This window comes from Neofelis nebulosa, chromosome 15 (genome assembly GCF_028018385.1).
Source record: "Neofelis nebulosa isolate mNeoNeb1 chromosome 15, mNeoNeb1.pri, whole genome shotgun sequence".
NCBI lineage: Eukaryota > Metazoa > Chordata > Mammalia > Carnivora > Felidae > Neofelis > Neofelis nebulosa.
The window spans coordinates 49,883,163-49,898,708 of NC_080796.1; the positions used below are offsets into that span (position 1 = coordinate 49,883,163).

Below are 15,546 nucleotides of genomic sequence, written 5' to 3' on the forward strand. Positions count from 1 at the left end.
TTGTAGTTTTGCATTTTACATTTAATTTTGTGATCCATTTGGGGTTAACTTTTATGAAAGGTATAAGGTCTGTGTCTAGATTCATTTTCATTGAAGTAAGCTCTACGCCCAGTATGGGGCTGAAACTCACAACCCCGAGATCAAGAGTTGCATTCTCTACTGACTGAGCCAGCCAGGCGCCCCTAGGTTCTTTTCTTTGCATGTGGATGTCCAGTTACTGCAATGCCACTTGTTGAAAAGACATTCTTTCTCCACTGTATTGCCTTTGCTCCTTTGCCAAAAATCAGCTGACCGTATTTATGTGGGTCTATTTATTCTTTCACCAATACTACACTGTCTTGATTAGTGTAGCTTTTATAAGATTTTATTTATTTTTGAGAGAGAGAGAGAGAGAGCAAGTGGAGGAGGGGCAGAGAGAGGGGGAGAGAGAGAATCTCAAGCAGGCTCCGCACTGTCAGTGCCGAGCCTGATGTGGGGCTTGAACTCATGAACTGTGATCAGAGCCTTATTGTAAGTCACATGATGTCAATCCTCTGACTTTGTTCTTTTCCTTCAATATTGTGTTAGCTATTCTGGGTCTTTTGCCTCTCCATATAAACGTTACAGTTCATTTGTGGCTAGCCACAAAATAACTTATTAGGATTTTTGTTGGGATTGCATTGAAACTGCAAAGCAAGTTGGGAAGAACTGATCATGACGATACTGACTGCCTATCCATCAGTATGAATATCTCTCCACTTATTCAGTTCTACTTTGATTTTTTTCATCAGAGTTTTGTGGTTTTCCTCACAGAGATCTTAAACATACTCGTGTTAGATTTATACCTTAGTATTTAATTTTTGGGGTGCTAATTTAAATTATATTATGTCTTTTAATTTCAAATTCTACTTGTTTATTGCTGGTATATAGGAAAGCAATTGTCTTTTTTTTTAAGTTTTATTTATTTGTTTTGAGAGGGGGAGAGAGAGAGAGAGAGAGAGAGAGAGAGAGAGAGAGCACAAACAGGGGAGGGGCAGAGAGGGGGAGAGAGAGAATCCTAAATAGGCTCTGCACTGTCAGCATGGAGCCCAACACGGGGCTCAAACCCATGAACCGTGAGATCATGACCTGAGTCGAAATCAAGAGTTGGCAGCTCAACAGACTGAGCCACCCAGGCACCCCATCTTTTATTTACTTATTTATTTTTAGAGAAACAGCACGAGTGCGAAGGGGCAGAGAGAGAGGTTGACAGAGAATTCCAAGCAGGCTCCATGCCACCAGTGCAGAGCCCAATGCACAGCTTGAACTCACGAAACAGTGAGATCATGACCCGAGCCGAAACCAAGAATCAGACGCTTAACCGACTGAGCCACCCAGGCACCCCAAATTTTTTTTCTTTAACAGGCTCACCAGGGTGCCGGGGTGGCTCGGTCGGTTGCATCTGACTCTTGGTTTTGGCTCAGGTCATGACTTCATGGTCGTGTTGGGCTCTTTGCTGACCGCACACGGCCTACTTGGGATTCTCTCTCCCTTTCTTTTTGTCCCTCCCTCCTCATGTCTCTCTCTCTCTCTCTCTCAAAATAAATAAATAAACATTAGACGCAAATAAATGAAACAGGTCTACTGTCACAGGGTTTCTGCTCCTGGAAGCCAGCCCCCCCTTGGGCGTAGTCACTGAAATACAGTAGATTGCTAGCCTATGCCACCTTTCCTTCTCCTGGAGATTTTTCTTCTCCCTCTACTTTGGCTTCTTGAAGACCACTTGGAGCAGGAGTGAGAGAAGAGGGGTGAACAAGAGGAAAAGAGTGAATAAGGGAAGGGTGAGGAGGATAAAGCGTGAGGAGGGCCAGCCACAGGCTTGCTGAATCTTTCTCCCGGTCCAGGTACAAAGAGTGTGGCGCCCTTGCTTGAGTTCCTCGTCACATGTGGCCAGGACGGGGCTGCGAGCCAAGACAGCTAAGCGATGGGCCCGAGGCCTGTGCTGAGCCCAGTGAGGACATTCTTCCTGTCACCTCATGAGGGAGTGAAGCCCTTGGTAGTCGCCTGGAGATCTACCACGGATTCTATCCACCGATTCTCTGTGCGCCTGTGATACCTTCCAATACCTATTTCCTTTCCCTTGAATTAGCCATTTCATTCACTTTTTCTTTTTCTTTTTTGTCTGTTTAATATTTATTTAATTTTGAGAGGCACAAGCAGGGGAGGGGCAGAGAGAAGGGGACAGAGGATCCAAAGTGGGCTGTGCACTGACAGGCTGACAGCAGCGAGCCCGACGTGAGGCTCAAACTCACAAGCCACGAAATTATGACCTGAGCTGAAGTCGGACGCTCACTCAACTGACAGAGCCACCCAGGTACTCGCCATTCACTTTCTTAAATTGCAAGAAAAACCGATGTTCACACAATAACAGAAATGCAATACACTAAAGCTGGAGTTCTCTCCCTAGGAAAACCACTGTTATCAGTTTGATATGTGTATGTATCCTCACAAATTTTTTCTGTGCATATAGAAACAGAGATGGACTAGATCTCTATTTAATTTGGGATTATGGGAGACGGAAGGCATTTTTACCAAAAAACGGGAGTCATATGAAGTTACTTTTTTTTTTAAACTTGTTTTATTTTTTTTTTAATTTTTTTTTCAACGTTTTTATTTATTTTTGGGACAGAGAGAGACAGAGCATGAACGGGGGAGGGGCAGAGAGAGAGGGAGACACAGAATCGGAAACAGGCTCCAGGCTCCGAGCCATCAGCCCAGAGCCTGACGCGGGGCTTGAACTCACGGACCGCGAGATCGTGACCTGGCTGAAGTCGGACGCTTAACCGACTGCGCCACCCAGGCGCCCCTTTAAACTTGTTTTAATGTGTATTTGTTTTTGACAGAGAGAGAGAGAGAGACAGAGCACAGGTGGGGGAGGGGCAGAGAGAGAGAGAGAGAGGGAGACACAGAATCTGAAGCAGGCTCCAGGCTCCGAGCCGTCAGCACAGAGCCCGACACGGGGCTCGAACTCATGGATCACGAGATCATGACCTGGGCCAAAGTCAGACACTTAACCGACTGAGCCACCCAGGCCCCTCAAGGATGCACATCTTTTTCAAAAATGTATTAGCCCAGGCTCAGGTGGCTCAGTCGGTTAAGTGTCCAACTTCGGCTCAGGTCAGGATCTCACGGTTTGTGAGTTCAAGCCCCGTGTCAGGCTCTGTGTTGACAGCTCAGAGCCTGCTTTGGATCCTCTGTCTCCCTTTCTCTCTACCCCTCCCCTCCCTTCTCTCCCTCTCTCTCAAAAATAAACACACACACACAAAATAAATTTTTAAATGACAGTAATAACAAATGCATTAGTCAATTTGCTTGTAGATTTTTTTATTTCTTGATTTCTTCATGTATTAGAAATATGAACATTTTACGGGTGCCTGGGTGGCTTGCTCAGTTAAGCATCCAACTATTGATTTCGGCTCAGATCATCTCACAGTTGTGAGATCAAGCTCCACATCAGGCTATGCACTGAGTGTAGAGCCTGCTTAAGATTCTCTCTCGCCCTGTCCCTCTGCCCCTCCCCTGTGCATTCTCAAAAAAAAAAAAAAATATGAACATAACGATTATCAGTTATATACTGCAATCATTCTCTCCAAATTAGTGATTTTATCTTAAATTTTGATTTTGGTGTCTTTGGCTGCATATACATTCTTTATAATTTCTATGTTTTTTCTTTATGGCTGCTAGTTTCCTGATCACACTCAAGAAAGTTCTCCCTGCCCCCAAACTATACATGAACATATTTACATGCATTTTCCCCCAGGGGCAGCATGGTGCAGTGGTTAGTTGTAGAAGGAGAAATTCTGGAGCTGGACCTCTTAGGTCCAAATCCCAGCTCTGGCATTTATCAGTTGCATAACCCTGGTTAATCTTTCTGTGCCTTAATTTTCTCATTAGTAAAATGGGGTTGTGGTGGTGGGGATTAAGTGAGTTTATATATGTAAAGCATTTAGAATAGTGCCTAGCATATAGAAATACTTGTTCCTTTATAGTTTTCTTTTTTTACATTTAGATCTTTTTTCTTTTGCGTGGTTTTTTTTTCTCAAGTGGATAGCCAGTTTTATAAAATAGTCTGGTTTTCCACTGATTTGAAATGCTACCTTTAGGGTATAGTGAGGAACAGCCCATCCCTAGGAGGGCCCTAAAAGGCCTCAACCAGTTCATAGCCAATCATAACTGCACTTGAAAGGAGGTTGTTCAGTTATTACTTTGTGGACTCCTTGGGATCCTGCTGAAGGCAGAAATTGTGAAATTGAATTTAACAATGTTCAGAAACTTGGCGGCCCCTCCCTCCCCTCTGAACTCCACCCAAACACAGGGCCAGGAAGGCCACCCCAGTAGCCCTACTCAAGGGAAAAAGCCTGAGGAGGGATGTGTTGTTGGGAAACCACGCCCACTCTAAAAATGCGCAAAACACAAGCTGTTTTCTGCAGAGTAATCATGGCAAGAGAAAAAGTGAAGCAAACTCAGTCGTGCTGAACTTTATACTACAACAGAGAGTATGTACATATAAGATGGGAGGCATTTACTGTGAGGGTGGCTGGAGCTAGTGGAAAGTTTCTTCAGCCTAAGAGGCTTATCTGCATGAAACGTCTACTGTGTAGGGCCTGGCTGAGAACCATCCAGATTGAACTTCAGCTCCAACCCTGGCACCCGGAGTCCATCACAAACATGTCAACTGTATTTTAGGGTGTGCTGCCACCTCCTGGCCAAACTCGTGTTGCTGTCACATCACAGGCAGTTGCAGCAAAGAGTGACGCAGCCACACAAGTGCAATCCGGTAACCCCAAACCCCACCAAACACACCCGCAAGCTGCTGGCTGACATTCTGTGGTGACTACAGGTGGTGCCACTCTGCTGCTAGGGGTCTATGACGGGGCGTATTGGGCAAGCAGATCTGAACAGTGGGGTGAGCCTAAATAAAAAATTCAAATAGCCTGGGGCGCCTGGGCGGGGGTGGAGGGGTGTTCAGTCGGTTGAGCATCTGACGCTTGGTTTCCGCTCAGGCCATGATCTCACGGTTCATGGGTTCAAGTCCCACGTTAGGCTATGCACTGGCAGCATGGAGCCTACTTGGGATTTTCTCTCTCTCTCTCTCTCTCTCTCTCTCTCTCTCTCTCTCGCTCTTGCTCTTTCTCTGCCCCTCCCACAATCTCTCTCTCCCTCTTGCTCTCTCTCAAATAAACTTAAAAAAAATTTTTTTAACCTTTTAAAAAGAAAATTCAAATATTCCAAATGCAGATACACCAGTATATAGATTCCATTCTCTCACAGTGAAATAAAGAGGAGCCAGGCCCATGCCTGGGCTCAGCGCGCTGCAAGTTCGTGCTGAAAAGAAGCTGGAGAAAAGGCTGTGAATCCAGGAAGAGGCTCTGAAAAGTGAATTGCTATCACTCGACTTCATCCGAATCTTCTCTGCTGTCCTACCTCCCATCCGCCTGCCCCGCCCTCTGGTAGCCTTAAGGCCAGGCACCCAGAAGTCCAGAGCAACATGCCTGGGGCAGTAAGACGTTCCATCGCTCTCTAAGGCACACCGAAAGGCCTCTGACTGCCGAGGTCCCAGTGGAAACGGAACGAATAGGGGGCGTCTTCCTAACCTGGGGAGGGAAGGGAAAACAAAGCCAAGGAGATGTCAACTAAAACGTGAATGTGATCTTTATTATACAGCACATGTGGTATCTGTACATCCCAACAAGTATACAGGATACTCTATAAAACCAAACCTGACCGCTCAAAGTTACACTGGACGAAGATTTAACCCAAAGTCTCGTCTTGTAAAAACACAACGCGGTCCTGTGTGCCATGTTCCGGATCGAGGCAGCACAAGAAGGGAGAGGAGAAGGACTGGGTTTGGGCCAACGTAACGTCCTCTGGTTATTGCACTTTCATTCTACACACTCAGTACGTTATGCTTTTATTAACACTGTAATAGACATTAGTCCTTTTGAAACAAATAAAAATATGACATAAAGGTAAAAGACAACAAGCCATCCAGACCAATTTTCTTTTCAGCCCTCCGAGTCAGGTGGCCTCCCCCAACGCCAGGTACTCACATGGTCTCTACGCTCCTCTCAACTGGACTGGATGTTGACAAAGCAGATGCAGTTAAACATGAAACCCTTTTAGGAACAGTAGTGCTACCTGCAACCCCCAAAGGAGAGTGCGATACAAGTTTCTGAAGGTTACCCCCCCCCCCATCCACTTTGCCGCAGCACTGGCCCTAACCACTCCCCCCGGAGTTAGAAGGAGCAATCCACTTTTTTGTTGTTGTTTTAAAGAAAAAGTGGGTTACTTGATTCAGCAAATCCAAAAATCAAGCTTTGAAAACTCAAAGAAGCAACTAGTCTTTTGGCAAAGGACTCGTCAAGGGCCATTTATCCCGCTCTGAAGCAGTATGGACTCTGGCTGGAGTCTCCCTGGTTAGCCAGATGGGAGACCAGGCGTGCCTTCTCTCCAGAGCAAGGCCAGAGGGAATCTCTACTCCACATGGGCTACTGTCATCACCGATCCCTCCTGGCTTCTCAGTGCTAAATACTAAGCCAATAATAATAATAATAATAATAAAGTGTCATGCAGTGCAGTTATCACTTTGGAGCCCTGCCACCCCAACCTCTTCTCTCATCAGGGAAAGACTTCTGGCCCCTCTTTGGCAGCTCAGGTAAAGATGCATCCAAATGCTGACAGGGACTGGTGGAGAGTTCTACCGTTCCCGTTTCCATCTGTCGTAGTTAATAATAGCCTTTCCCTCAACGTTTCCCTGAACTTTAGTGTTAAAAAATCAGGAGAAGCTGCTGTCTGGGCTCTGTTCCCTTGAAACCGATGGGAGTCACAAGTGATTCTCTTTGGTCCGGAAAGAACCAACACTGCCCTCTTTCCCAGAGAAGTGGAAGGCTCGCTCAACCCGCGAGCCACGTGCCTGTGGAAACCTCACCCAGGCGAGCATTCCTCAAGTCATGCCAGACTGCCCTCGCTGCCAGCTCCCTGGGCACAGTGTCAGCCACTCCGGGGCTCCGGGCTTCACCTATTTTCCGGATTGCTCTGCAAGAAGGTCCCTCACTTAGTTCTGAAGTCACGTAAGGGACCGGACTTCAAGCACATTAAAAATGGCCAGGTGATCATTTTCGGGCTGGGGTAAACCGCCCTGATGAAGTGATTAGAAGGACAGAACACAGTGAGGGTCATTCTTCCATCCCGTCCTTCCTCCTCCCCAGCCACAATCTCACCTCGCCGCTCGGGAGCACATACAACCAAATCTAGGAGGGAAAATCTTTAGGACTTTGGTCTTGTCGAGCCCTCTATAGCCCAAGTGCCCCCCAGACTTCTTTGAATACCTAGTGTCTTCCCAAGTAATATACAGTACAGTACATTTCATGGCATCCCATCACCGTAGTAACAACGGGTGCCAAGGAACAAAGGATCCAAAATTAGCGGACAATGTTATAAAACAAAAGCAAAGTATGCAGTGTGTTATATATATGCACTCCTGCACTCAGCCTGCTGAGTGTTTAAATAACACCTCCAAATATCTATATGTGGACTTTGGCTGGCCTGGGGATTTTCAGGAATATTTTGCACCTTTCCTCAGAATACTTTTTTTTTTTTTTTTTTTTTTTTAATGAATTGTTAACGCAACTACCGTCTTACTTAGCACTGGTCCCTCCCATCCTCCTTCCTCCTCACTCAGGCAAAAAAATCTGCTAGGAAACTGGTGTCTGAGAGCTGACAAGGGACACTGGGTGGAGGACAAGCGACCCTCCCTCCCTGTGAATGGGGGTGAGAACTAAGACTTTGGAAGAATGTTAGGAAAATGACTTCAGCACAGAAGCACAGATTCCTGATCCCAGCTAGAGTAAAGGAAGACCGGCTGCAAAAGGGAAGCACAGAAGTCCTTTATGAAATCTCATACAGAACAGACACTGAGACTGTTTTTCCGGCAGGTAGACACTACTCACCTCTCCTTTTTAAACTTGAAATCTGGCTTCCTGGAAGCCCCATCATTGTTTCCAGAAGGACAAACGAGTTAACGTGACAAGAACGGAGTGATGATTTGAAGAAGTAAAGCTATAAATAGGTGTTAAGAGACCTACCGAACATGCTACCAACACAAGGCTGGCTGGCGCTCACAGAACCCAAAGATACTGGGTGTCTCACTTTATCGTTTGCAAGTAGAAAAGTTTTTAGCACTATGTGGAGTCTCTGAAGGGCTCCAAGTGCTTAGAGGGTTACTGTGCTCAAACGTTATCATAATCCGAGCTCGGGATAGCCAAAGAGTTAAAACTGAACTTTAGATTCCATTTCTACTCCGTTAATGTTTAAGAGATGGTCATTCTCTCGGAAACAACCCTACAAAATTCCAGCAGCAAGTCCGCCCATTTTCTTACACATCTACTCAGGGACCTGCTTCACAGAGCTGGAGGTCAGGCACAAGGGACAGACCACAGTGCTTGGGGACTAGGCAGATGCGACAGAGGCTCCTCACCTCCACTGCCTCTTCCTTCACCCGCCTGGTTTTCTAAATCTAGAGGACCATTTTGGTGGAGAGAGGCTCGAAGTCAAGATCTGAGAGGCACCGATATTTAAATTGTTCCCCTTCAGAATTTCTTACTGTGTACACCTCCTGACAAATGCGCACACTGTGTGTGTCCCAACTGCAAGGGAGGGGAACCGCCCCAGAGGCTAACACACAGGGCGAGGAGCACACACAGAGCTACAAAGAGCATTCTTCTTTTTCATCTCGTGCTTGTCTTCTTGCCTTGTATTCAAAACAAGGTAAAAAGAAGGGACGAATTGCGAAAGAGATCTTGGTGAAAAAGCTCACTGACCCAAGTTTAAAAACATCAGTGTGTTAGGTTCAAACACAAAAACGAGAGTTTTTGATTCTTTTAAGTTTTAGAAACAATGTGGTATCTTTCTAGTAGGTTTGCGTGGAAGTTCACGGCCTCCAGATCACTGCCCCTTCTCAGGTCTCACCAGATACTCCACATGGGTCAATGTTACTCAGACACTCATCCCCAGGTACCATGTTAACTGGACCTTCCCCAAGTTGAAACCCAAAGGGGGGGAAGAAAAGTCAAGAATGAAGGGAAGAAAAAGAGATTGGGTCCTGGGGTTGCCAGTAACTCAAAATCCAATCGCCTATGTATATATACACATATGCATACACACACATTTTTTTCGCCTTTATGCAGCCTCTTGGTGATGTAACCCATGAAAGCCTCCCCCAGAAGTCAGGGATATTCGGTCCCATAAATGTAAACACGCTGGCACCATAAGGAGCAGACAGCTCCGTTTCTAGCTCCCTCACCGGGGCCTCTGGCTGCTGCGACCTGAGATCTCCGGCTGCAGGTAGTGGGAAGTTATTTTTTTGTTCCGATGTTCTTACAATCCCAGAACCAAGTTCATATTTTCCAGGGGTCCTGGCGACTGGATAGAACCAAACTGTTCCTAGCTAGAGCCGAAATTACAAAAATTCTAATTTTTAGTACTGTCACCACCGCAGTGCCCCACTTGTCTTAGCAACATACAGTGAGCAGACGATGGTGACATCTGCCTCCTTTTCAGTTCTGGGGCTGGAACGTTACATTCTTCAGTGTTTACGTGTCCCACACGATCTTGTGCGGACGGGATAGTGTGGGGCACCGGTGAGCCGCTGAACGCGCCCCGACGGCCAGCGAGCTCCTCGCTACCTGGCAGGCGCCTCTGCCTGGGAAGGTCTCAAGTTGCCCAGCGGGCATCAGTTCCCTCGGGAGCTCTCTGAATAAACGTCCAATTCTTCCCACGGCCAACAGGTGAGGGGAAGGAAAGAAACAGAGTAAAAGAGAAAGGTCTTTGCTTTCAAGTAGAGTCATCCAGTCCCCGGTTCGGCTGCTCCGAAGCGGACGCGCACAGCCGGTCCATGATGCCCCGGAGCATGGGCTGCACGATGCCCAGGAGGGGCCTCTGGGAAGGGTCGCCGTCCCAGCAGGCCTCCATCAGCTGCCAGCACTCCTCGTCGAACACGGGCAGACGCTCCGGCCGGGCCCCTGGAGACAGGCGCGTGGAAAGAAGACCAGAGTCAGCGACGGGGCCGGTGCCACCACGAGGCCTGACCGGCTCGCAGACCGATGGCCCACGTGGGGCTCAGGAGTTCTGGCATCGACTGCAGACACCTAGGTTAGAACCTGACAGTAACGGTGACAGAACACTGGAACGCACTGGCATAGGAAGTAGAAGAATTGGAAATTTTAAAGAAAAAAAGCCTTGACACGGTTCAGCGCAATGCTACCTGAAAGCAAAGGGGCGACCTCGGTGTCTTCCCCGGATTCCCTGACGGTACGTGGCCCTGCGGTGCGACGGCCGGAGCGGGTGACAGGAGGCCCGGCTGCAGGGCCTGGTCTCAGTCTCCCCTTGATGGGGACCGGGGCGGGGTCGGGACAGGGTAGGGCTTGTGGCTCTTACCTCTTCGCACATTGTTCCAGAGATGGTCTTTGCTGGCACACCTCTCAAATGCTTCGGGGAGCTTGACAGAGCCCGAGCAGATATACCAGAAGAGGATGCCAAAGGCGTAGACATCGACGGAGTTGTCGTACTTCCCTACAGCAAGAAAGGGCGACGGCAGTGAGCCGGGGCGAGAGATCAGCTGTGCCCCTATAACTGGGTCTGCAGAGGTCATCACGCCTTTTTGTCTAAAGCTTTTAACAGCCATGATCTCCCACAGCAACCCCGGTAGGCAGGACCGCTGACAACGCCCATCTTCTACCCAAAACCACAGCACAGGAAGGGCGATGCGAGACACCAGGATGGCCAAGACCAGAGCCTGACAAAGGAGAAGGAGGACAGGCCTCTGATTTTGATTGAACAGCCAAGAAGACCCATCCTGACGGGTCGGATTGGGGAAATAAGTTTGGGAAACACAGGTGGGTGAGCAGATTGGAACCAGAATGTAAAGATTTTTAAATTTTTTAAAAGTAGTTAATTTATTTTTGAGGGGGGGTGGTGGGGAGGGGCAGAGGGAGAGACAGAGACAGAGAGAGAGAATCCCAAGCAGGCGTGCAGAAGCCTGATGCGGGGGCTCAAACTCACGAACTGTGAGATCATGACCTGAGCTGAAATCAAGAGGGTCAGGACGCTTAACCAACTGAGCCGCCCAGGCGCCCTTAGAATGTAAAGATTTTTTTAGTTTATTTTTTTCTTCCTGAGAGAGAGAGAAGGGAGAGGGGCACAGAAAGAGAGAGAGAGAGAGAGAGAGAGAGAGAGAGAGAGAGAATCCCAAGCAGGCTCTGCACTGTCAGCACAGAGCCCAATATAGGGCTCGAACTCATGAGATCATGACCTGAGCCTAAATCAAGAATTGGACACATAACCGACTAAGCCACCCAGGCACCTCAGAATATAAAGATTTTTAAAAGACAGAAAAGTCTGGATTCAATGGGCAGCATGAGGTCCTTTAGGTTATAGGGCAGGAGGTGACACGAAGAACCTATTTCAGAAAGATTCTTCTGACAGCAACAGGATGGACTGCAGAGAATCAAGGGAAGTGAAATACCAAGCAGCCAAAAGAAAACAACCGTTGGGGGGAGAGAAATGTTCCAAGAAGTGAATCTCGAGAAAGAAAACGACTGTGTGCTGAGTCCGCCGTGGGTCCCGCTCACCCCCGCCCTCACGCGCATCACTCAGGGAAGGGCCGGGGCCGGACCTGTGTGTGAGGCCAACGAGAGCAGGCCACGTACACGGCTCATTTTAACTCTTCCCCACGCTGATGAGGGGCCTGCCGGGACCGTCCTCTCTTCCCTGGCACAGACACGACCCACCCCCCCCCCCCCCCCAACCCCTCAGGCTCAAACTCTCGAGTCCTCGTCTGGTCATCCTTTGCTGTTCACCATCAACACCTAGTTAACCACAAAATCCCACCTGTTCCTCCTGTGAACTGATCCTGAATCTGACACGGCTTTTTTGTGTCAGTGCTGCTACCAGCCTGATCCTGGAGACCCAAACCCCTGGTCTGCCTGCCTTGGTTCTCGCCCCGCAAAGCCCCTCCACCTCCTGCTGCTAAGCTGACCTTCCGTGAACGTGTCCTCGTCCCCCGCCTGCACAGTTCTTTTTTTCAAATTTTTAAAATTATTTTTGAGACAGAGAGAGAGAGAGCAAGTGGGGAGGGGAAGAGAGAAGAGGGACAGAGGATCCAAAGCAGGCTTTGTGCTGACCTATGTGGGGCTTGAGAGTCCTATGTGGGGCTTGAACTCGCAAATCGTGAGGTCATGACCTGAGCCTAGGCCAGACGCCTAACAGACTGAGCCACGTGGGCGCCCCAAAAGCTCAAGTTCCAGTATTTCTTCCACAATGAGACTTTCTTCCTCGGTGTGGATTTCAAGCTCGGTGTGTTTCATCTCCAACCTCGTTTGCTTTTACTCCCCACAGGGATTTGTCCCCTGTCAGGCAATTTTCCTCATACTTCCCTTTCCCCAGCCTCCAGAATGTTCTCTCCTTCCAGACACCCGGTTAGATTCTAGAGCCAGAAAGACCTAGATTCCAATCCCAGCTCCATCATTTCTAGCTCAGCATTGTGGGGTGGCTTTCTGATGTTCACCGGTCTGGACTTAACTTTACCCGTGACACGGGCACAAAAATGCATCAGCGGCAGCACAGACTTGCTGTGAGGATTAAATGGAACAAAATATATGAAAAACCGTACTCGCACTGCCTAGCTCCAAGAACATGCTTAATAGCAATGCCCTGCCCACATACCAATTTTCCCGGACTTGACTCAAGTCCTACCCCAAATCTCCTACCATAAAACTGTCAAACGTTTCAACCTTCACTTACCACCTGTCTGAACACCAGCATCACATCACGTAGCACCCGAATTAGCACCTGGTCACACAGTCTGATGCTGCTTCCTAATTATTTTACCTCTCTTAATAGATCTCTGTCATCAGCGAGTTCATTGATGATCAGGGCCAACTCCTGACGTACAGAAGTTATTCAATCAGCACTTTATGATCAACTAACTGGTTGATTATGGCAACCACGGCACGAATAGCCCAGAGAAACGTCCAAAAGCAGACCTGGTGACTCCTGGTTACACTTCTCCTTCTCACCCCTTCACCTCCTCACCTTCCCCCTACCTGTCTTTAGGTTTCCCCTCCCCTGGCTCTCCCTTGCCCGCCCCAGACCGGCCGGTAGTTACTTGTGGATACTACTTAAGCAAGAGGTAGAACTCATTAAAGCGTGGAGCCCTGCTGAGGCCCACTCCCGCCCTGCAGCTTACCTGTGAAAAGTTCAGGGGCCATATGGATTGGTGTCCCCACAATGCTGCCTGACATCATGGCCTCTGGCTTGCAGAACCCTAAGTCAGTGATCTTGGCACGGTTCTGCTTGTCCAGCTGCCAACAAAGCAGGGCAAGAGTCAGCCTGCGTCTGACCCTGCACGTAACGCTCAGGTGCACACTCAAGCTCAGGGGCACACTCAAGCTCAGGGGCACACTCAAGCTCTGAAGCGGGTGTCTACTTCCCAGGAGCGCTTCCTCAATCCTGCTTCCCGCCTCCCTGTCTCCAGACTCGTTCCCATTCCCATCTTCCCCCCAGACTGTAAGCAACCTAAGGGCAGGGGCTGCCTTTTTCGTCTTTGTATACCTAGCGCTTAGCACACTGCCTGGCACATAGCAGGAACTTAGTAAGTCTAGGAAGAACGAATAAGTGAAGGACACGGAGGAAAGGATTTTGGTTCCAGATTATTCTTCTCTGACCTCCAGACCCCAGGGCAGAAAGTTGCTAAGTAAGAAGGCTGAGGTCCTCTGGTGAGCTGAGGAGAGTTTCCTGAATTCCCTGCAGTTTCCTTTCCCAAAGGCCCAAGAGAATAAGTCTACGTCTCATTTGACTACAGATAAGCCTCTTAGGTTTCGGCCTATGATTTTAGGACGATCTTTCCCTTCCCCCCAAACTGCTGTCATCTCTCTGTATGTACCTGTTGCCAGAAACACCTCAATGATAATGCAACACAGTGTCAAGAGAATATGTCAGAGGAGTCTCTACGATTGAGATAACGGAACATGACCACCTTACCTTTAAGGTGCATTTACCCATCTCAGCCCTCATCCAGCACCTGTGATCAAACCCTAAGCAATAACAAGACCTGGAAGCCTCGAACGCATCGTCACAAAAGCACAAAAGAGCAGAAAGACTATTCCAGATTAAAGGAGGATAAAAAACATGACAACAAAGTACGCTGTACGACCCTTGGAGCGAACCCTGGATCAAACACACAAACAAATGACCGTATTCGGGTAACTAAACATATTTGGGACAACTGGGAAATGTTAATATAGACTTCATGTTAACTAACAGCATTATACCAATGTTAAATTTCTTTGGTGTGATAATGGCATTTTAATTACACAGAAGAATGTCCTTTTTAGGAGATACAAGCTCAAGTACTTAGGAACGTGTTATCTGCAACTTACTTTCATATACTTGAACAAAGAGTGTGCGTACGTGTGTGCGAGACTGAGGAACAGAGAGAGGCTAACCCAGGAGAAAGAGAATATGAATCCGGGTGAACCATATGTGGTCGTTGTACCACTCTTTTCTCTTCTGTAAGTTTGAAGTTTTTCAACAGTGTTCGGAGGAAAAGCCTTAAGCAACGTACGCTCAGTCTATGATGCGGCTTCACGCTCCCCAAGCATTATGTCTGAGATCCCATCAATCCACTGTTTTTCCGGCAGCCTCTTCCTATGATCAAACTCACATTCGTGGGGACCCTCCCAAGGTCACTTAACCCACGGAGGCGGGGAGTTATCTCGGGGAAACAGCTCTACTCACCAGGACATTTTTTAGCTTGATATCACGGTGGACAAGTCCCTGGCTGTGCAGAAAGCGGATTCCTTCCACCACATCTAGGGCTATCTGTAGACGTGTCTCCAGCGTCAGCCCAGCCTTGGGGAGACAAAAGGGCTCATGTGTCACTAACAAGACAACTCCTCAGTCCAACTTGCTTAAACCAACTAAGAGTTCCTTCTGCGGGGCACTGAGAGTCGGCCTGCACTAGGGCACACAGGACAAGCGCAGAGAGTAGATGGGAAGAAGGGAAGAGGAAAGAAGTTAGGAGGAGGAGGCTGAGGGGTTGCCCCAAACAGGACTACAAGAGGCACAGTCCAACAACTGAACGCATGAGTTCATTTCCATCCCCTACCCCCAACAAACTCTGGAACTGCCCTCGAGACCCAGAGTACTTCTGGGTCTCAGGGTGCGTGGCTGGCTAGGTCAGCGGAGCACGTGACTGCTAGTCTCGGGGTCATGAGTTTGAGCCCCACGTTCGGCAGAGAGATGACTTAAAAATTTTTTTAAGAAAATAAAAACATATCTTTTACAAAAAAGGTGTTTCTAGGTTTCTCAGGCAGAATGACTTCTGCTGCATTGTAAGCCTCATTGGCCCAGGTTTGGCTTTACAGATTCAAATATCAAACTCACACATCTTACTTGTACCGGGCCTCCAACTTAGGGTCTCCTGAATTCCAGAGGACATTACATCACTCATCCAGAAGCTGAGATTCAGTT

The 15,546-nt window shown here is 48.1% G+C and overlaps 1 protein-coding gene and 1 long non-coding RNA gene across 5 annotated transcripts in view; one reads left to right on the forward strand and one right to left on the reverse strand.

Annotated features, from left to right (window-relative positions):
• The window catches only part of LOC131496029 (uncharacterized), a 42,603-nt gene that overhangs the window by 10,326 nt on the left and 16,731 nt on the right, over positions 1-15,546 (forward strand). The window contains exons 3-4 of one of the 3 annotated variants that reach the window (XR_009254272.1): positions 1,863-2,332; positions 5,290-6,001. The exons of 1 other annotated variant lie outside the window; for it this stretch is intronic. This is a non-coding gene — a long non-coding RNA (uncharacterized LOC131496029). Of the gene's footprint in view, positions 1-1,862; positions 2,333-5,289; positions 6,002-15,546 lie in introns of those variants that run through there. One more of the 3 variants, XR_009254271.1, reaches the window with a different exon arrangement.
• DSTYK (dual serine/threonine and tyrosine protein kinase) overlaps positions 5,653-15,546 on the reverse strand; it is a 50,912-nt gene continuing 41,018 nt past the window's right edge. The window contains exons 10-13 of one of the 2 annotated variants that reach the window (XM_058701144.1): positions 14,812-14,925; positions 13,262-13,376; positions 10,453-10,587; positions 5,653-10,037 (exon numbers count right to left, since the gene is read on the reverse strand). In XM_058701144.1, coding sequence (XP_058557127.1) covers positions 9,850-10,037; positions 10,453-10,587; positions 13,262-13,376; positions 14,812-14,925 — 552 coding nt within the window. In that variant the 3' untranslated portion in view covers positions 5,653-9,849. The remainder of the gene's footprint in view (positions 10,038-10,452; positions 10,588-13,261; positions 13,377-14,811; positions 14,926-15,546) is intronic. The other variant, XM_058701145.1, reaches the window with a different exon arrangement.